The sequence below is a fragment of the Stegostoma tigrinum genome, chromosome 5 (assembly GCF_030684315.1).
Source record: "Stegostoma tigrinum isolate sSteTig4 chromosome 5, sSteTig4.hap1, whole genome shotgun sequence".
Taxonomy (NCBI): Eukaryota; Metazoa; Chordata; class Chondrichthyes; order Orectolobiformes; family Stegostomatidae; genus Stegostoma; species Stegostoma tigrinum.
The window spans coordinates 88,269,051-88,291,475 of record NC_081358.1 but is presented as its reverse complement, the minus strand read 5'-3'; the positions used below and the strand labels follow the sequence as shown (position 1 = coordinate 88,291,475).

The window sequence follows — 22,425 nt, the reverse complement described above, 5'->3', positions numbered from 1 at the left end:
CCTGCTGTAGCGAGCTTTGTCATGGATGACACCTTCCTCCACCCCAATGTCCTCTCCTCCTCCTTTGAAGATGGCTCCCGTTCTGCCAATTCTTCAGCATCCATTGCATCACCTCAATGGCTGCTCCAGTTGTACAGAGCACAGCATGACAGGATGATGCAGCACACTCTGTCCGGCACTTGCCACCCTTCAGACTAATCCAAGTAGAAGAACCATGCCCTCAGCAACACAATCATCTGCTCCAACATGGGCCTGGTTGCGGCATGGGCAGCAGTGTATCTTACCCACAATACTTAGGGAACTGCACAATGGAATCATGAGCCAAGGTCGCAGCGGGTAGCCCTGGTTCCCCAGCAACCCACATTATAATTTTCCTGGGCACTCAAATGCACCAGATACACAAGAATATTCTAGATCACAGATTGCCTGGATATTATTTGAATGGAAATCTTTCTGTTGTTGGACTCCACGGTGTTCCAACCCACTCAGTGCCATGTGTGTGTAGTTGATGGTACCCTGCAACTGGGGGACCCAGCTCTGATCCCAAATCTTATTTCTGAGCTTCTACACTGACCTCATCATCAGAATAAAATGAACCAATGTAATCTTGCACATACACAGAGTCACAGAGTCAGACAGCATGGAAACAAACCCTTCAGTCCAGTTCATCCATGTTGACCAGGCTTCCCAAACTAAAATTAGTCCCACTTGCCTGTGTTTAACTCAGTCTTCTAAGCCTTTCCCATTCATTTACCTGTCCAAATGTCTTTTGAATGTTATAGCTATACATGCATCTAACACAGCAGATTAGACAGGACATCCTGACAAAGGGTTTCAGCCCAAAACGTTGACATTCCTGTTCCTCTGATGCTGACTGCATGCGGTGCTTATCCAGCCTCACAGCTATAGATTCTGGTTTTCAGCATCTGCACTCCTCATCGCCTCCATGCATCTATCACTTCATCTGGTAGCTCATTCCATACATGAACCACACTCAATGTGAAAAGTTTGCCTCACAGTTCCCTTCATTGATCACTGTCCTGAAACATTTGTGGGTGGGTGGCTCAGGGTGACAGTGGCCATCACAGCCACCAAGAGAAGATGATCTCTCTCTCTTGTAGCCCTCAGGCCTTGCTTCAGCATCGAACACAGTTCCATCAAAGTGTCCCAGGGTATACAGAACCTGCACTGGTACTATATCTTGTTCATCCCCAAGAAACAGATAGAAAGCTCTGGGCTCCTGCATACCCACCATGTTGAGGGGCTCAATGCTGCGACCTCTCCCTGAGCTGAGTGCTCCTTGTCTCTGTGGGTGGCCTGCTATTGTCCCTATGTGAGCTGTTGGCCCTGTTCCTTCTGCACCATATTCATCTTCTTCTTCACAGAGCAGCCTCTGCAATCACCATGCCACTGGGACAGGATTCAGGCCTCTTGGGGGAAATGACTTAAAATGGGAACAGAAAGAATAAAAGAGTTTCCAGATGTCAAAGCAGTCAAGAGTGGCTGACCTGCAGATGAGAGCTGAGGACACCTCTCTGTATAGTGAGATCCTGTCAATGAGGGGCATGTCTCCATCATCCATCCATATTTTGGTGCATTCTATGCAGCAGTAGTGTAGTGTCCTGAAGGTGCTGTTCTGGCTGAACCTTTGCCATTAAGAAGGGAGTGTTTGCAATACCTGTCTCACCTCTTATCCCAGACCCACATCATACACTCAGCTTCTCACTGCATTCAGCACAGGCCATCATTACATTGATATTACAGATGATGATTTGTTACTGTGTGGCTCACACAGGACACTTGGAATTTGTACAAACAATGATTCCCCTTCTGACAGCTTTAGCCTCTTGTAACATTATTGCTGCCAAATTCAACATTATTGGGATGCCATTGGGATGCCCAACTTCAATCTGCAAGAGCTAATGGTATGCTGCAAATCACCAAAGATGATAGTGGCACACAAATGATGAAGCGTATTCTCAGTGTGATGGACTTCACCTCTGCGAGGACAGTGCAGTGGTCACTCAGAGTCAGGGGCAGATGCATATCTGGCAGGCAGATCAGTGAGGATGAAGTCAAGTATGTTTTCTATGCTTGCTGGTTTTCTTGTCACCTGCTTCAGCAGCTATGTCCTTTGGGACCTGAGCAGTAGCGCTGCTGCTGAGCCACTTTTGATAGTGGACATTGATATACAGAGTACATATTACTCCCTTGCCAACTCCAGGCCATTCCCCAAATGTTGTTTAACATGGAGACATATTGATTTATCAGCTGGGAAGTAGGACATGTGGTAATCAGTAGCATGCTTCCTTGTCCATTTTTTGCCTTGATGCTATGAGAATTCAGAGTGTCTGGAGTCGATATTGAGAATTTCTAGTGCAGTTGCCTCCCAACTGTAAATCATTGTGTTGCCAATTCTGCTGGATTTGTCCTGCTGGTGGGTCAGGACTTAGCTAGGGATGGTAATGGTAATATCTCAGACATTGTAAATATGATTCTATGAGTATGACTATGTTAGGCTATTGCTTGACTAGTCTGTGAGACAGCTCTTCCAGCTTCTGTGTAAGGATTAAGAGTCAACCACATAGCTGTGGATCTGGAGTCAGTCCAGACCCAAGTAAGGACTACAGTTAACAAAGTGTGAAGCTGGATGAACACAGCAGGCCAAGCAGCATCTCAAGAGCACAAAAGCTGACGTTTTGGGCCTAGACCCTTCATCAGAGAGGGGGATGGGGAGAGGGAACTGGAATAAATAGGGAGAGAGGGGGAGGCGGACCGAAGATGGAGAGAAAAGAAAATAGGTAGAGAGGAGAGTATAGGTGGGGAGGTAGGGAGGGGATGTGTCAGTCCAGGGAAGGCGGACAGGTCAAGGAGGTGGGATGAGGTTAGTAGGTAGGAAATGGAGGTGCGGCTTGGGGTGGGAGGAAGGGATGGGTGACAAGAAGAGCAGGTGAGGGAGGCAGAGACAGGCTGGGCTGGTTTTGGGATGCAGTGGACGGAGGGGAAGAGCTGGGCTGGTTGTGTGGTGCAGTGGGGGGAGGGGACGAACTGGGCTGGTTTTGGGATACGGTGGGGGAGGGGATGAGGTGGGCTGGTTGTGTGATGCAACGGAGGGAGAGGACAAACTGGGCTGGTTTTGGGATGCGGTGGGGGAAGGGGAGATTTTGAAGCTTGTGAAGTCCACATTGATACCATTAGGCTGCAGGGTTCCCAAGCGGAATATGAGTTGCTGTTTCTGCAACCTTCGGGTGGCATCATTGTGGCACTGCAGGAAGCCCATGATGGACATGTCGTCTAAAGAATGGGAGGGGGAGTTAAAATGGTTTGCGACTGGGAGGTGCAGTTGTTTGTTGCGAACCGAGCGGAGGTGTTCTGCAAAGCGGTCCACACCAACTCTCAGAGAATCCCACATAGACCCATCCCCTTATAACCCAGCTAATCTACAGATCCTTCAACACTATGGGCAATTTAGCATGGTCAATCCACCTAGCCTGCACATTTTTGGACTGTGGGAGAAAACCCACGCAGACACAGGGAGAATGTGCAAACTCCGCACAGACAGTCGCCCGGGGCTGGAATCGAACCTGGGTCCCTAAGCGCTATGATGCAGCAGTGCTAACCACTGAGCCACTGTGCCAACAAAGTTCTCAGAGGCCCCAGGGAGACGCAGACTCACAACCCCTGGTTTATAAGATCACTGCTTTAACCACTGAGGTACAGAGAATTTGAATATGAAGAACTCCTACATATTTTTCCTTCTGAGATGCTTCCATTCTGTACTCTAATAGGAACTTTTCATTGTAAATAATGTCATCATTTTTCTGTGAAGTTACTCAACCAGCTACAAATTACTGTGTTTGTCAGTAATTAGGAAATTTTAAAAGCTATCACATTTCTCTTATTTCCAGCCACAGCCTCTATTAACCTATACATATATGTCTATACAAATTAAGGTAGATTAAAATGCCATGACAGTGAATTTTGAAGGAACCCACTACTTTGTCAAATGCTGTTCAAGATAACACCTATATGATTCTCTTACTGCATGGAATTTAATTGCTTCAACATCAGCAAAGTGGCAAGTCACCTGTAGTAAACAGGAATATTGTTCTTAACAGAGAAACAAGATAGCATAAAAGAACGATAATTAAAGGTCTATAATCTAGATGCTATTGAGATCTCAAGGCTTAAAGATTCAATTGTCTAATCCCAGTTTTTCAGGTAAGAGTATGGACTGATATTTCCAACTGCTTTCATTTTATAAGATCTTTCACCATCTGTTTTGTTTTCTCTACATTTTTCTTTCACTATACGGCAGAAGTACTAATAAGAAACTAAAATACCGAACAAGTGATCAACCCAGTTGCCATAATTAACAGTCCTTTTTGCTTTATTAACTGTGTCTCTTTTCCAGTGTCTCTCTTCTGCAAAATGATTGTCTGTTGCCTTCATTCTTGACCAAGAGTTTTTTTTTCCTTTCTCACCCAGTTCACATGCGCCACATTATTCAGTGGGTGCAATTTAGGATCCAGCTGGAGTGGGCATGATAGTGGGGGTGGGCTTGAAGAATTGTGCATAATAACTGTATTAGATTCCCACCATTGTTGAAGCAGTCCTGAACTACATAGGGGACAGGGCGTATCTGATACGTGAGTACCACCCACTGGCAGCAGGATGTTATTTAGGCTTATTAATGAGCCACTTCTTCCTGAGCGGTGTTCCTGTGCCTCCTGAAACCACCCAGCAAACCTTGCCATGTTTGCCTGCATCTATGTAATGGGGAATGATGGGGTCATGTTGTCAGCCACTGATTGTCAGGCTGAGAGAGGGACTCTGTATCAGGATTTGAGGGTGTGTGTTTGTGTGTGTGTGTGTGTGTGTGTGTGTGTGTTGGTAGTGGCCAGACACTGAAAACCATTCAGTGGCCTTGCCTCCTATGTTCACTCCAAACACTTCCATCACTTGAATACAGCCAGAGAAGTTGATCCGACCCACATTCCCCTGTTACCTCTTAGTGTTGGAGACCTGTCCTTCACACTGAGCAGTCACAATCAGTGAATGTATATTTCAGTCATTCATTGCTTGGGTTTTGCCCAACACTGCAGCCTCACAGCGCCAGGGACCTGGGTTCGATTCCCGCCTCGGGCGACTGTCTGTGTGGAGTTTGCACACTCCCCGTGTCTGCGTGGGTTTCCCTCGGGTGCTCCGGTTTCCTCCCACAGTCCAAAGATGTGCAGGTTAGGTGGCTTGGCCATGCTAAATTGCCCGTAATGTTCAGGGGTGTGTGGGTTATAGGGGGATGGGTCTGGGTGGGATGCTCCAAGGGGCAGTGTGGACTTGTTGGGCTGAAGGGCCTGTTTCCACACTGTAGGGAATCTAATCTAATCTAATCATCGCCAATATATACACACCCAGGATTATTTTATATAACTCTACCATATGTAGCTGGAATAGATTTGACTGATAGATAAGATTGATATCTAGTCTCTTAAAGCAATATCTTCCAGATGGTGCCCTGAAAATAATGGTTTCTTGAGCTTCCTTTGCGAAGTGAACTGAGCCAAATCATTTAACATTCAGACTGGAGAAGAATTTAGCTCCTATGAATTTGGGACTCTCTTCCTCTAATGCTGGAATTTTGTGTGGGAACCTCCTTAAAGACAGGATGGATTAATTTGGGTCTAGACATTCTCCGATGTTGCCATCTTTTCTCAGCATGTAATAAAACTGTACTAGTCTGTGTGCTGATGTGCAAGACAGATAATGCTATTGCATTCCATATTCATAAGCTGACTCTCAAGCTTCTTTTATTTGTGAACACAACACTTTCTGGGAGAGCTGACTGACAAAACGACATTTTCTCTGAGGTGAAACACAGCATCACCTTTCAATTTTCAAACTGAATTGAATTCTGTCTTGGTGCAATTACAGTAAGTCCCAGGCTGACTCATTGCAGATATTCTCGGTCTCTTCTGCTAAGGTTGGTATTCCTGTAATTTTGTGAATGGTCACTCAGTTAGAATTTACGCATCTGGTAATCCTGTTATTGTTGCTCCAGCTGTGACCACCAGGTAACATACTTATGGTTCCCATGCAGAATTCCCAAGGACGTATTTCATTGTCAATGTACCAATGCAAGGAATGGGTGTCCCATTACATTTGGTTACTTTTGTTCTAAGTTGCATCATTGGTACGATGATTCAGATCCATATACTTCAGGATTCTGACTTGTATGATGTTTGCATTAGCTTTACCTTTAGTCTTGAATGTGTGCTTGCCACATACATTCTTTTCTTTTTTTCTTCTTTTCACTTTTTTTTCTTAAGACATTAATAATGGCAAAAGCTTTTAAACTGTTTGACTTTGTACACACAATGGGTCATATTCTCAACGTAGAGAGGCTGCTCTTCTGGTTGAATATTCTTTCATTCTGAATCTTCAGCCTGGCTAGTCTTGCTGCTAATTTCATATATGTACATGTGCTTTGCTGCTCTCTGGTGCACTCCCTGTCATAGCTGCAAATGCTTTTTCTTTGGTGGCATCCTTATTGTAGCCTCTACTATGTACCTTCCTGGTAATGTCAGTCAGCTAGAGGCCCAGACTAATGGTCTGGGAACAAGGGTTCAAATCGCACCATGGCAGATAGTAACATTTGAATTGAATTAATACAATTAAAAGCTAGACTAATGGTAACCACAAAACTGATCTGGTTAACTAATCCATTTTAGGGAAGGAAATCAGACCTATATGTATCTTCACATAGGAATTTAGTTCAGAGATAATGGGAACTGCAGATGCTGGAGAATCCAAGGTAACAAAGTGTGAAGCTGGATGAACACAGCAGGCCAAGCAGCATCTCAGGAGCACAAAAGCTGATGTTTCGGGCCTAGACCCTTCATCTGATGAAGGGTCTAGGCCCGAAACGTCAGCTTTTGTGTTCCTGAGATGTTGCTTGGCCTGCTGTGTTCATCCAGCTTCATACTTTGTTCTCTAGGAATTTAGTTGATTCTTTCTGAAATGGCCCCAGTCAGTAATCACCACAAAGTCTCAGGAAATAAATGAAATTTGATTGATTACCCACAATCAACCTTGACACTGGACAGGACAGTCCAGCCCTGTCAACCTGAGCATCTTGTGACACAATTAGGAGGGCTGTCCTACAGACCAGTCAAGCAAAAATTCGGCATCAGTCATACTCATACCTTGTAGTAAATGTTCCAGGCATCCAGCATTATTCTTGGCCAAACCAACAGCAGAGTATGTCTTGCTGTCCCACCAGATGTGTTAATGCAATGCTGTACAATCACAAAAAAGTTTTGGCTTGGAAATCTTTAATATTAACTCTGGATCCATTGAAATCTTGTGGCATCAGTTCAAGTATGGGCAGGAAAAGCTAAGAATGGCTACCCATCACCATCCGCAGCAATAAACCCCGCCCCTCCCACTGATGTATCACGGCAGTGGGAAGAGCCACTGAGGATGCAAGGGGATGAAAAAATTCTTTGGGTGGGGCCTTCAATATTCAACACCAAGAGTGGCTCAGCACTATCAATGCTGACAACACTGGTTGAGTCCGAAAGGTCATTGCTGCCAGCTGGGGTTACAACAAATAATGAGGCGACAAATATGAGGGAGAAATCTACATGAATCTTCTTCACCAATGTACCTGCTGCAGATGCATCTGTCCATGACAATATTGGTAGGTGTGACTGCAGCACACTCGTTATCTTTGCATTAGGAGTATTCTTTATCGAGTTATACAGTCATTGAGTTATATAGCATGGAAACGGGCCCTGCTGACCATGATCCCAAACTAAACTAGTCCCAATTGTCTGCTATTGACCCATATTCCTTCAAATATTTATTATTAAAGGATTTATTGAGATGCTTTTTAAACATTGTAACTGTATCCGCATCCACTGCTTCTTCTGGAAGTTCATGCCACACACAAACCACGCTCTGTATATAAAATAAAATTCCCCATGTGTCTTTTTTTTAAAATCTCTGAGATATTTTTGGATGGGCACCAGCACTGAAAATCTTATCAGTGATAATGGGAACTGCAGATGCTGGAGAATCCAAGATAATAAAATGTGAGGCTGGATGAACACAGCAGGCCCAGCAGCATCTCAGGAGCACAAAAGCTGACGTTTCGGGCCTAGACCCTTCATCAGAGCTTTTTTTTTAAACTAGAGGACATAAGTATAAGGTGAGATGGGAAAGATTTAAACGGGATCTGGGGGACAACATTTCACAGAGAAGGTGGTGCATATGTGGAATGAGCTGCCAGAGGAAGTAGTAGAAGGGAGCACAATTACAATATTTAAACAATTTGGATAGGTCCATGAAGAGGAAAGGTTAGAGTAGTATGGTCCAAACATGGGCTAATGGCACTACTTCAGTTCAGCATACTTGGTTTGCATGGATGAGCTGGAAAAAAAGGGTCTGTGTACATGCTGTACAACTCTGTGGCCCTAAGCATATTCACATTAAATCTCCAGGGGGATGCTGAACAACTCAGACTGCTTTAAAATCATAGCTCCAAAACTGATGAAGGGTCTAGGCCCGAAACGTCAGCTTTTGTGCTCCTGAGATGCTGCTGGGCCTGCTGTGTTCATCCAGCCTCACATTTTATTATCTAGCACTGAAAATCTACCCATCAGAGCTTTAAGCTTCAGTGGTAATTACTGTTATTGTACAAGGGTTCTGAATTTCAAAGGATTCCAATGTACAGTCTCAGCATACACTGCTGTCAACATCAAAAAATCTTAGGAAATGCTACACTTGTCCCCACACCTCCTCCCTCACCCCCATCCCAGGCCCCAAGATGACATTCCACATCAAGCAGAGGTTCACCTGCACATCTGCCAATGTGGTATACTGCATCCACTGTACCCGGTGCGGCTTCCTCTACATTGGGGAAACCAAGCGGAGGCTTGGGGACCGCTTTGCAGAACACCTCCGCTCAGTTCGCAAAAAACAACTGCACCTCCCAGTCGCAAACCATTTCCACTCCCCCTCCCATTCTTTAGATGACATGTCCATCATGGGCCTCCTGCACTGCCACAATGATGCCACCCGAAGGTTGCAGGAACAGCAACTCATATTCCGCCTGGGAACCCTGCAGCCATATGGTATCAATGTGGACTTCACCAGTTTCAAAATCTCCCCTTCCCCTACTGCATCCCTCAACCAGCCCAGTTCGTCCCCTCCCCCCACTGCACCACACAACCAGCCCAGCTCTTCCCCCCCACCCACTGCATCCCAAAACCAGTCCAACCTGTCTCTGCCTCCCTAACCGGTTCTTCCTCTCACCCATCCCTTCCTCCCACCCCAAGCCGCACCCCCCGCTACCTACTAACCTCATCCCACCTCCTTGACCTGTCCGTCTTCCCTGGACTGACCTATCCCCTCCCTACCTCCCCACCTACACTCTCTCCACCTATCTTCTTTACTCTCCATCTTCGGTCCGCCTCCCCCTCTCTCCCTATTTATTCCAGTTCCCTCCCCCCATCCCCCTCTCTGATGAATGGTCTAGGCCCGAAACGTCAGCTTTTGTGCTCCTGAGATGCTGCTTGGCCTGCTGTGTTCGTCCAGCCTCACATTTTATTATCTTGGAATCTCCAGCATCTGCAGTTCCCATTATCTCTGATACTATTTTAACCTCACTGCGAAGCCTCTTCCAGGGATGCCTAACCTGAAGAAGTTACCCTCCTCCCTCCGGACCAACCTCAGGGAATCTCTCTCCCATTGCAACTCTCTTGTAATCTCTTCGGCCTTGAAACTGCTCGACCATGTCCTGAAGCAAACCAGGTACCACAGCCACATCACCTTCCTCAGCACCTGCCTACGGAACCAGATCATCCCAAAGGGACTACAGTCCACATTTCAGCCTTCCCAATTTGGCCCCAACCGTGACCACCTCTACACCCAGAATATTCAGACCCTTCAGAAGCAGTTCTCCCTGCGAGTCCTGAAACAGACACTCGCAGCCATGCGCCGGCACCTCCAGGCACTGCAATCCAGCCTGCCCCAGCTCAGAGCCTCCCTCTCCCAGACCTGCAAAGGACCTCTGCTGTTTTTTATCCTCCGCAGGATCCACAGACTGAACACCCAGTTCCACTCAGCTTTACTGGACACCAAAAATCGTAAGTACAACCAACTCACTGGCCCCTGCCACCCACAAGAGGATTCCTGCGCCTCCCAAATCCCGACTCTGTCCCTGCCCCTCCCCCACCATGCACCCGCCGCCATTGACCATGAGGACACGGCCGGAGACCCCACCGATGACGTCACATCCGCCTCCGCCGGCCACAGAACTTCCGGAACCGCTGCTGCAGTCACCACCTCCACGTCCAGGCACGACAGCCCACACACCACCCTCAGCTCAGCTGCTGCCGCCCACCCCGATCCTCCAACCGCCGACGGAACCCCGCCCACGGTCTCCGCCGACGGAACCCCGCCCACGGTCTCCGCCGACGGAACCCCGCCCACGGTCTCCGCCGACGGAACCCCGCCCACGGTCTCCGCCGACGGAACCCCGCCCACGGTCTCCGCCGACGGAACCCCGCCCACGGCCGACGGAACCCCGCCCACGGCCGACGACCTCATCGTTCCGCCCACAACCTCCACAGCCTGCAACCCCAGAGGAGACAGCCACACTGAGCCCTGCCGCATCTTCACCATCCCCCCAGACCTCCCACTGACTGAGGACGAACGGTCAGTCCTTAGCAAGGGGCTCACCTTTGTCCCCCTACAACCACACATCAACGAATACCAGTCACGGTCGGACATAGAGCAGTTTTTCCGCCGTCTTCGCCTCCATGCCTACTTCTTCAACCGGGAACCCAACCCTCCTTCCACTGACCCCTTCACCCGCTTCCAACACAAGTCCTCCTCCTGGACACCACCCCCAGGCCTCCTACCCTCCCTCGACCTCTTCATCTCCAACTGCCGTCGAGACATCAACCGCCTCAACCTCTCCACCCCTCTCACCCACTCCAACCTCTCCCCCGCAGAACGGGCAGCCCTCCGCTCCCTCCGCTCCAACCCCAACCTCACCATCAAACCCGCAGACAAGGGTGGCGCAGTGGTAGTATGGCGCACTGACCTCTACATCGCCGAGGCCAGACGCCAACTCTCCGACACCACCTCCTACCGCCTCCTCGATCATGACCCCACACCCGAGCACCAAACCATCATCTCCAACACCATTCACGACCTCATCACCTCAGGGGACCTCCCACCCACAGCCTCCAACCTCATTGATCCCCAACCCCGCACGGCCCGTTTCTATCTCCTTCCCAAAATCCACAAACCTGCCTGCCCTGGTCGACCCATCGTCTCAGCCTGCTCCTGCCCCACCGAACTCATCTCCACCTATCTGGACTCCATTTTCTCCCCTTTGGTCCAGGAACTCCCCACCTACGTCCGTGACACCACCCACGCCCTCCACCTCCTCCAGGACTTCCAATTCCCTGGCCCCCAACACCTCATATTCACCATGGACGTCCAGTCCCTGTACACCTGCATTCCGCATGGAGATGGCCTCAAGGCCCTCCGCTTCTTCCTGTCCCGCAGGCCCGACCAGTCCCCCTCCACCGACACTCTCATCCGCCTAGCTGAACTCGTCCTCACACTCAACAACTTCTCTTTTGACTCCTCCCACTTCCTACAGACTAAGGGGGTGGCCATGGGCACCCGCATGGGCCCCAGCTATGCCTGCCTCTTTGTAGGTTACGTGGAACAGTCCCTCTTCCGCACCTACACAGGTCCCAAACCCCACCTCTTCCTCCGGTACATTGATGACTGTATCGGCGCTGCCTCTTGCTCCCCAGAGGAGCTCGAACAGTTCATCCACTTCACCAACACCTTCCACCCCAACCTTCAGTTCACCTGGGCCATCTCCAGCACATCCCTCACCTTCCTGGACCTCTCAGTCTCCATCTCAGGCAACCAGCTTGTAACTGATGTCCATTTCAAGCCCACCGACTCCCACAGCTACCTAGAATACACCTCCTCCCACCCACCCTCCTGCAAAAATTCCATCCCCTATTCCCAATTCCTCCGCCTCCGCCGCATCTGCTCCCACGACAAGACATTCCACTCCCGCACATCCCAGATGTCCAAGTTCTTTAAGGACCGCAACTTTCCCCCCACGGTGATCGAGAACACCCTTGACCGCGTCTCCCGCATTTCCCGCGACACATCCCTCACACCCCGCCCCCGCCACAACCGCCCCAAGAGGATCCCCCTCGTTCTCACACACCACCCTACCAACCTCTGGATACAACGCATTATCCTCCGACACTTCCGCCATTTACAATCCGACCCCACCACCCAAGACATTTTTCCATCCCCTCCCCTGTCTGCTTTCCGGAGAGACCACTCTCTTCGTGACTCCCTTGTTCGCTCCACACTGCCCTCCAACCCCACCACACCCGGCACCTTCCCCTGCAACCGCAGGAAATGCTACACTTGTCCCCACACCTCCTCCCTCACCCCCATCCCAGGCCCCAAGATGACATTCCACATCAAGCAGAGGTTCACCTGCACATCTGCCAATGTGGTATACTGCATCCACTGTACCCGGTGCGGCTTCCTCTACATTGGGGAAACCAAGCGGAGGCTTGGGGACCGCTTTGCAGACCACCTCCGCTCAGTTCGCAAAAAACAACTGCACCTCCCAGTCGCAAACCATTTCCACTCCCCCTCCCATTCTCTTGATGACATGTCCATCATGGGCCTCCTGCACTGCCACAATGATGCCACCCGAAGGTTGCAGGAACAGCAACTCATATTCCGCCTGGGAACCCTACAGCCATATGGTATCAATGTGGACTTCACCAGTTTCAAAATCTCCCCTTCCCCTACTGCATCCCTCAACCAGCCCAGTTCGTCCCCTCCCCCCACTGCACCACACAACCAGCCCAGCTCTTCCCCCCCACCCACTGCATCCCAAAACCAGTCCAACCTGTCTCTGCCTCCCTAACCGGTTCTTCCTCTCACCCATCCCTTCCTCCCACCCCAAGCCGCACCCCCCGCTACCTACTAACCTCATCCCACCTCCTTGACCTGTCCGTCTTCCCTGGACTGACCTATCCCCTCCCTACCTCCCCACCTACACTCTCTCCACCTATCTTCTTTACTCTCCATCTTCGGTCCGCCTCCCCCTCTCTCCCTATTTATTCCAGTTCCCTCCCCCCATCCCCCTCTCTGATGAAGGGTCTAGGCCCGAAACGTCAGCTTTTGTGCTCCTGAGATGCTGCTTGGCCTGCTGTGTTCGTCCAGCCTCACATTTTATTATCTTGGAATCTCCAGCATCTGCAGTTCCCATTATCTCCAAAAAATCTAGTCCACTATTTTTGATGCAGCACTGTAAATAATACTGGAATTTTTTGTTGATATACTGTGCAAGGACCTGAGCCTTGAGATATAATTAATAGATACAGAAGTATACTCTGACTGAAATCTTGGGCAATGCAGCCTCAAGTTGAACACATCCTGTCACACTTGGTTATGTCTATACTGTCACTTGTTTACCACAGAAATCTCAAGGGCAATGCTCAATGTAATGCTCCCACACATATTCCTCAATGTATTCTGCAGTTGCTTTATTTCCATTTCATTTACAAACTTGGACATGATGTGATTGTAGCATGGGGTTGTTGAAATCTGGCATTTCCAGAATGTAATTTCTCCATGACTTTAATGTATCACATATTTAAAATGGTATCAGTGAGTACTGATGGAGAATGAATGAGCCTGAAAATAATTTGTGAATGTTGTACTATTAGCTATCGCCGCTAAATTTAAATTGGGTTGAATTTTAGGAAAATGTCACTTCACTAGAAATCTAGCTTCAATCCACAGATGTCCAGATTTAATTCGAGTATATTAGACTGCCTATATATATGAACCATATAGAATGGTGACATGGGTAAGTTAATCTTCACACACACACACACACACACACACACACACACACACACACACACACACACACACACACACACACACACACACACACACACACACACCTTTCTAAGTTGCTGTTGTCCATAGGTTTCCCCTTCCTGAAACATTATTAAAGACAGAGAGAGGCTGAAACAATCTCTGGGAAATTTGACAATAAATACTTCGTACTTACAACTATTTTCTATCATGCGAATGGGAAAAGGCTTATTCTCTATATATTTACTGAGAAGTTACTTTTTACATTTTAAAGGTTTCATCAGGATGGCTGTCACCTACGCTGCCTTAAGACTGAATCTCACATGAGAACCAAGATGATTGGTAAGAATGCCCAATCTGCTAATGTAAAAATACAATGAATTTTAACACTGGCATTGAAGGAAGAAATATGATCTGTTATCGGTTAACCATACAATATTTACAGTGGCATTAACATCAATATGCCCACTGCAGCTACTGGAACAGGTTGCAGCCTCTAATGTAATGGATAGAACAGTGAAATTTGTTTTGAAATTTCTTCTGTCCAACAGAATTAGAGTACAGTGCCCTTTATTATTGTCCTGACAATTTAGAACAAGCATATTTATATTAATGAGATTTGTTCCCTATGAGTGGCAAAATTTCTAAATTTAGATAAAGAATACATCCGCATGTATTTAGTTGATGAAGGTCTAAATTGCATAAATCAGCAGAACTGAATAAAAAGAAATGAATCTGTCAATGCAATTAAATATCTACTTTATGGCTTGTGATTTCTCCCATTTTGAATTATGTATGGCCTAGTTAACTATATAAATGGAAAGACCTTTATTTAACAATGAAGCTATCTGTGATTTCAAGAAAAACCTGTAATTCACTGATCCACTTATGTCAAAATGCCTGTTCTTTGCACTGTGAGTAGGAGTGCATGAGGTTATTATGTACTGAGTGTCTCTTATATTATAATTTGCATGAAATGATTAGACACAGTTTCTTTTAACTTGTTTAATTCTCCTTTCCTTCTGTGGCCCATGTTGCTGCTGAAATGTTAGAATAGTTTAGAGGATTCTTAATGACAAGAAAATGTGTTGGTGTCTATGTATGAATATTTCAGTGTCCTTCAACAATCAGCAGAGAAGATAAAATGAAGGCTTTAATGAAGTGTAACGGATTTATTGAGTTGCCCAAAATAAGCCAGCCTTTAATACATTGCAATGGTGCTTTGTAATTATCATCTTCTCAGAGTCTGGAGGTGGTGCGGGGGCAATGGCTTTGGCTGCAGCTGAGGTTGGTTTTGTAGAGATTGGAGGAGTCCTTTAGTACTGACCACAAAATAAGTGCAGCTGGGCTGCCAGTTGATACTATTCAGAGAATATGCAGAACACACTGTTGTGTAATGGGTTCTGACAGCAGTGTACTTGGCTGTTCCATTATTCTAGGGGCAATTACCATTTCAATGTGTTCCACCGTGTTCATACACATTCGGTCAGAACTACCATTGCCGAGGCAGATCTGATATATCAAAGCAATCCTCTGCAGCTGCATATGGCAACATCTGACATCTTACCCAGGACATCAAATAATCACCTACTATAACATCAAAACTTTAACATTGCTTCTGTCTGCACAGATGCTGCCAGGCCTGCTGAGTTTCTTCAATTTCTTATTTTTATGGCTATGCTTTGTACTTCTTTATGCATTATTTTTATTCACCTTGGGCATTTGGGCTTTATTGGCTGGTCCAACATTTATTGTCCATCCCTAACTGCCCTAGTGAAGTTGGCAGTGAGTTGCTTTCTTGAACTGCTGAAGTTCATTTGGTGTGGATACACCCACAATGTTGTTCGGGAGAGAGTTCTTGCATTGAGTGGATTTCTTTTACAGTTTCCTTCAACAGACACATCCAGCAGAGACCATGCATGGAACTTTGGATAGGAAAATCGCTGGCAGGTAAATGGATAATCTTACAAAGCATAACGATTGGTCAAATCTTTTCTGAGCCAAAACTGCTTAAGCATCTTATCACATACAAATGCCTCAAAGAATTTCAAAAAGTGAACTCCATTTGATGCATAAAGAAATGAGTGACATTGATTTGAATATCAGCTGTTATTGTTGTCACAAGATGTTTTACAAATGCTCTGTTACAAAGTTAAATCCTCACAAATATTGTATGAATTAAACTCATTCTTGTGATGATTAGAATTATTATCAATGTCAGTGCATGACCACAAGCTATTTCAGTATTGCAACAATCTCTCAACTACCATTCAACTAGGTGGGACAGCAGTTGCCTGGTTCCATTCTTGACCATTTAATCATAAATAGGGTATCTCTTATTATGACTTCTCTTCCTGCTCCCAAAACCATTAGCTTTAGTGGTGACCAAAGATTTATCCTTAATTCCTGCTATTTGTTAGCTCTTTGCAGTGCACTTTGTTTCAGTTGCACTCCATCTTGCATACAGCAATTGCATATAGGCCCAATCCACGGACCTTGACATCTGACACACATCAGCGTCACTAACTCATCACGGCACAGCTCCAATCCACTTACAACACAGTTCTTTACTTCAAAGCTACACTTTGCAATGCAACTGCAAGCTTTTGTTGGAATACTCCTGCATGAATATTTTGTGTACAGAGACAATTCCCCCCTTGAAGACATGGCAGTAATGTGTTCTCCAGCTTGTATTCCCGATGTTAACCCTAGCTAACATATTATATTATATTATATTATTAACCAAGGTGTCAGCATCAGTGCTAGTGTAGGGTGCAGAGGGCAGCTTTATCAATACTTCCTCTGAGACATCCAAGCTTACTTTCTCACAGTTGGAGGAGGAGATATCTGTCACCCTCTTGGCTATTGACACTGTGCACATTCCACTGGCATTTACAGAAGACAAAGGAGAAAATGCATCGTGAACAAAGTCTAAATGTTCAATCATGTTCAGGACACATTCATCATGGCGGTAATGAAGCTGAACACAGAAATGGAGGTTTCACTACCTCCTCAGGAGTGGCCTTTGTCTTTGCCTGTCAATGCAAGTATCCTCGCCTTGTAGGGTTTGAAGAGCTAAATGTTGAGTACTCTACCACCCATCCTAGCTCCGTCTGCCCAATAATGGGCTGTTTCCTCCTGGAAAGAGACAGAGATGGATGGAGTGAAATGAAAGTGGCTAGCACCACTAATAATGTTGGTGTAGTTGGTCAAAAAGTGGTGAGTTGTTGCGAGCGAGTGAGGAGGTAGTGCAGAGGCCATGCAGGATTTGTTGTCTGACAGTGTTGGATTAATTGAGAGTTAGTGACAGAAGATTTTGCAGGTAATAGTGAGAGTGGGCGACCATAAGCCTTGGTGGGAGGTGGATACAGTAGCAGATACAGAGTGAATATGAGATATCAGAGAAAGAGTATGGCACTTAACTTTGCAGAATGGAAAAGGTCATTAAACTTCTTTCTACATGAATGGGCATTCATCCAGGTGACCGAGGCCAAACTGAGCCAGATTGCAATTTCATTCCAGGCTGATAATGTCTGACATTATATCCTCTCCTCCAGTCCTGTGGGAAGAGGATGTCCCTCCTCTGTACGACTCTATCTATCAGGGCTTCCAGCTCTCTATCCTTAAAGCACAATGTCAAATTCCCCTTATATACCATTATGAGGCAAGTTACTTTAAATATGTGAGACATATAGCCAACACTTGGCCAGTGTACAATGGTCATTCACTTTCACCTTCTGCAAGTGGGAGAATATGATGAACAGGTAGCACTGGGTGTGAGACAAAACTAATGAGGTGAGTTTGGGATGATTCTGTGAGAAAACCTGCGAGGTTTCCTGGATTGTAACCCTCCATGAAACTCACCAAAACTGACACTTAGCTGATTTCTATTCAGAGTTATCCCATAATAATAGATACGTTCAAAAACAAAGGGATAATAAGGTGGACATTGGTTTAATAGAAAGTGAGTATTGGAAGTTAATAATGAAAAATAAGGAGATAGCAGATGAATTAAACACCGTTGTCAAGGATGCAAGAACATTCCAGAAATGAGTGTAATTCAGGAAATAGGGGGCAGGGTGGAACTCAGAAGAATTATGCACAATCACCAGAGAAAATATATTAAATAAATTATTGGAGGTACAAACTAAAACGTCTCCAGGTCTTGATGAACTTCAACTTAGGTTCTTAAAAGAAGTGATATTCTAAATCTCCTTAAATTCGGGGAAAGTTCTATACAAATGGGAGACTGTAAATGTACTCCCTTTATTCAAAAAGGGAGGGAGGCAGAAAGCAGGGAGCAACCAGGCAATTAGCTTAACAGCAGAAAATATTATTAAGGACATTATAGCAGGATACTCAGAAAAAAATTAATCAGGCAAATTCAACATGGCTTCGTGAAAGGGGTATCATATGTAATGAATCTATTGAGGGTCTTGAGGAAGTAACATGTCCTCTGGATGAGAGGGAACAAGTGCACTTGCAGGCATTTGGCAAGATACCGTGTCAAAGTTTATTGCTGAAAATAAAACCAGGTTGCAGGGGTCACCTTATTTGCATGGTCGGAAGACTGGCTGGCTAACACAGAATAGGCATAAATGGATCACTTTCTCGTGAGAAAGATATAATGATTAGTGTACCACAGGGATCAATGTTGGGCCATTACAATTTTACAAAAGCTTGTATGATGAGGCCAAAGGTATGGCTGCTAAATTTGCTGATCACACAAAAACAGATTGTGAAGAGGTTATAAGTTGTGAAGACAACTTAAGGAACTTCCAGAGGGATACTGATCTTTAAGCAAATGGGAAAAGAGCTGGCAAATGGAGTATATTGCAGAAAATGGGAAATTGTTCAATAAGAAAGAAGACTATCATTTGTATGTTGAGGGATTGCAGAATTCTGAAATGCGGAGAGATCTTGGTGTCTTGGTGCATGAATTACAAAATGCTGATATGTAGGTACAGCAAGTAATTAGGAAAGCTAATGGAATGTTATTGTTCATTGTAAGTGAGGGGTAGGGAACTTGTGCTTCCATTACAAAAGGCATTGGTGGGCCACAACTGGAATGCTGTGTACAGCATTGGTCTCCTTATTAAAGGAAAATGTAAATACAAGCAGTTCAGAGATAGTTTATTGGACTAATACCAGGACTGGATAGGCTGTCTTGGAATGACAGGTTGGATTGCATCCTTTGGAGCTTTGCAAGGCAAGAGGTGACTTCATGGAAACATAAGCTACCGAGGGGTCTTGATAGGGTGGCTGCGGAAAAGATGTTTTCTGTTGCACTAGGAGAACCTAGGTCTCAGGTCCACCACTTAAAAATAACGAGTTTAAGGCAGAGATAAAGACGGTTTTATTCTACAAAGGAATACTCCTCAAAAGGTGGTGGAAGCTGAATCCTTGAATATTTTAAAGGAAGATGTAGATAGATTCTATATAACTAAGCAGTGAAAAGTTACTGGAGACAGGTGAAAATGTGGAGTAATCAGATCAGCCATAATCTTACTGAATGTCAGAGCAGGCTCAAGATGCTGAGTGACCCACTTCTGATTTGAACTTTTATGTTTGTAAACGTTTGGCACCACATACTGCAACTATGCTTCACCACTGAACCTTATAAAAAGGACCAACAAAAATTTACAACAGCTAATTCTGTGCTCCTCCAAGTTGTAACCCTTAACTGGAGAATTTTGCCTGGTCCTCCTCTTCACTTTGGCCTTCTGGACCCATTTTACACCACTTGCACTTGGACCCATTCAGTCAATCAGTACAGCTCAAGACCAGGCTCTTTGGCCCATCATGCCCGTGTCGACTATGTTGCTATTCTAAACTAATTTCAGCTGCCTGAACATGGTTCATATCCTTCTGTTCCCTACTTGTACATGTGCTAGTTCGAATGCTATTTAAACTTTGTTAACGTATCTGCTTCTACCACCTCTCCTGGCAGCGCGTTCCAGGCACCTCCTACTCTGTGTAAATAACATGCCTCACACAGTGCCCTTATATTTTTTTCCCTTCTCACCCTAAACCTATTCCCCTTAGTATTTGACATTTCCATCCTGAGAAAAAGGCACTGACTCTCCAACCTATCCTTGCATCTCATAATTTTATATACTTCTATCAGGTCACCCCTCAGCCTCCAACGCATTTGTGAAAACCATCCAAGTTTGTTCAATCTCTCCGTATGGCTAATACACAGCAATCCAAGAACCTGGATTTACATCCTGGTAAATCTCTAGCGCCCTCTCCAAAGTTGTCACACCCTTCCTGTAGTGTGGTAGCCAGAAGTGCACGCACTACTCCAAATGTGGTCTAAATAAAGTCCTATACTTGTACAAGATGACTTACCAAATTTTATACTCAACAGCATGACCCATAAAGGCAACTATGCCATACTTTTTTTTTTAAACTACCTTATTCATTTATGTTGCCTCTTTCAAAAGTTATGGACCTGAACCTTAAACTCCCTTGGTATATCAATGCTCCTAAGGGTCCTGCCATTAACTATGTATTTTTCTCTTGCATTTGACCTCCTAAAATGCATTACCTCATAAATTCATTTGTCATCTTCTCAACCCAATTTTCCAACTGATCTTATATGCTGCTGTATCTTTTGATGACCTTCCTCACTATCCACAACTCCACCCACTTTCCCATCATCTGCAAACTTACTAATCAGACCAGCTACATTTTTATCTAAGTTATTTACACGTTACAAACAATAGAGGTCCCAGCATTGATCCTTGCGGAACATCACTAGTCACAAATCTCTGGTCAAAAAAATGCCCCTCCACAACTACCCTGTCTCCTATGACCCCAAGCCAATGTTATATCCCATGTGATTTCATGTTCTGAACCAGCCAACTGTGAAGAACCTGTCAAATGTTTTAGTAAAGTCCATGTAGACAACATCGACTGCCCTACTCTCATCAATCATTCTTGTCACTTCATCAAAAAAACTCAATCAAGTTTGTGAGACAAGACTTCCCCAGCATAAAGCCATGCTGACTATCCCTAAATGTTCATTCTTGTCTAGTCTTGAAGGAAATCAGAGCTGAAGTATCAGAAATGCACAGCAAACATCAACATTTATAGATGTAAAATGGCTATTGATCTTTTCTGAAATTTTCATCTTTACTTTCTTTTTATTGATACGGCTAAACATGTTTATTTACAGAATATTGTATCTTCATTTCTCCAGTTAACTGTAACCACTACCACGGATTTTCTGCAAGTTCTCTGATGTATAGTGATTAGTTGAGTCATATTCAGTGATTAACATTAAAATGTCACAGCAGTGTTGATAAAATATAATTAATTAGGCATTGGTAAAATAAAACAAAATAAAACCCCTAGGATATCTCTCAGATTTTTCATCATGCATGCCAAAATAATGCTTCTCTTCTGTTGAAGGTCTCATCAATTTAGCAAACTGTTTTCAATTTTGACTCATTGTTTATTCATTACAGTTTAGATAGAGGAAACATTAATGTCAATAGAAATGAGGTATGTGAATCTGAGGCTAACAATGAATAAGTGTGCAGTGTGCCTTGTGAGTGGGCACTTAGTTCACTAAGCTACTAATTGTCAATTTTATTTCTGCTAAAAACAAAGTGAAATAAGAAAATTGCTCCTCCAAATAGCATTGTTCTATTGTTAGCTCACATTGAATGATTTTACAAAAGACTTATGAGTTTTCTTCTTGCCTGCTGATAGACCTCATGAGACAAATGGAAACAAAGAGGAAATAGAGGCGCTTATTATATTCCCAAACAGGACATAGTTCAGAGACTTTATATGTCGAATTGTATAGACACGACAGGTTATTCTTTCAAAAAAATTACAGGCAGAAATTAAAACATACTGACAATGCAAATTCTAGGCTCACCTTTCCTGGCGTGTCTGCTCTTCTGTAGTTTCCATGGCACATTCCAGGGAATTCTGTAAAGACTGGAGTTGGTTCACTGTTTCCTTCAGCAGAAAACGAGTCACAAACTGTTCCAGGTTACATGAGCCTTGGTAATCCTAAAGGAATTGAATTCAATTTAAATATATTTGCTCAAATAAATCTGGAATAAAAAAAAGGTGGCCTCAAAGTCCATCACCAAGAGTGACGCTGAGTCAGCTGAGCACTGCTGCAAATTGGAAGGGAAAAATTGCAGGACAGAAAATCTTTGTACATGAGGAGGTTTATTACCAAGATAATGGAGGTTTATTTTTCTGCCCACCACAGACATTATGCTGGGTATGTAGCTATGCAAAGTGCTGAGGTCAATTTTTGGAAAAATATTTCTAATTCAGATGAGAAGATTTGATATGACTGATGCATCAACCAACATGTTGACCTGGGAATATAATCTCAATACGACTATGTAAATTTTGCGACCCATGACCCAAGCAACACTGAGGACTGGCCTTGATTACCTGATTGATGCCAAATTTAATGCAGGGCCCATCATTCAAATAATC

The 22,425-nt window shown here is 45.0% G+C and overlaps 1 protein-coding gene across 2 annotated transcripts in view; it reads right to left on the bottom strand.

Moving 5' to 3' along the window:
• The window catches only part of necab1 (N-terminal EF-hand calcium binding protein 1), a 161,692-nt gene that overhangs the window by 55,285 nt on the left and 83,982 nt on the right, over positions 1-22,425 (bottom strand). For both annotated transcript variants that reach the window (XM_048530129.2, XM_048530130.2), the window contains exon 6: positions 21,845-21,981. In XM_048530129.2, the coding sequence (XP_048386086.2) occupies positions 21,845-21,981 (137 nt within the window). The remainder of the gene's footprint in view (positions 1-21,844; positions 21,982-22,425) is intronic.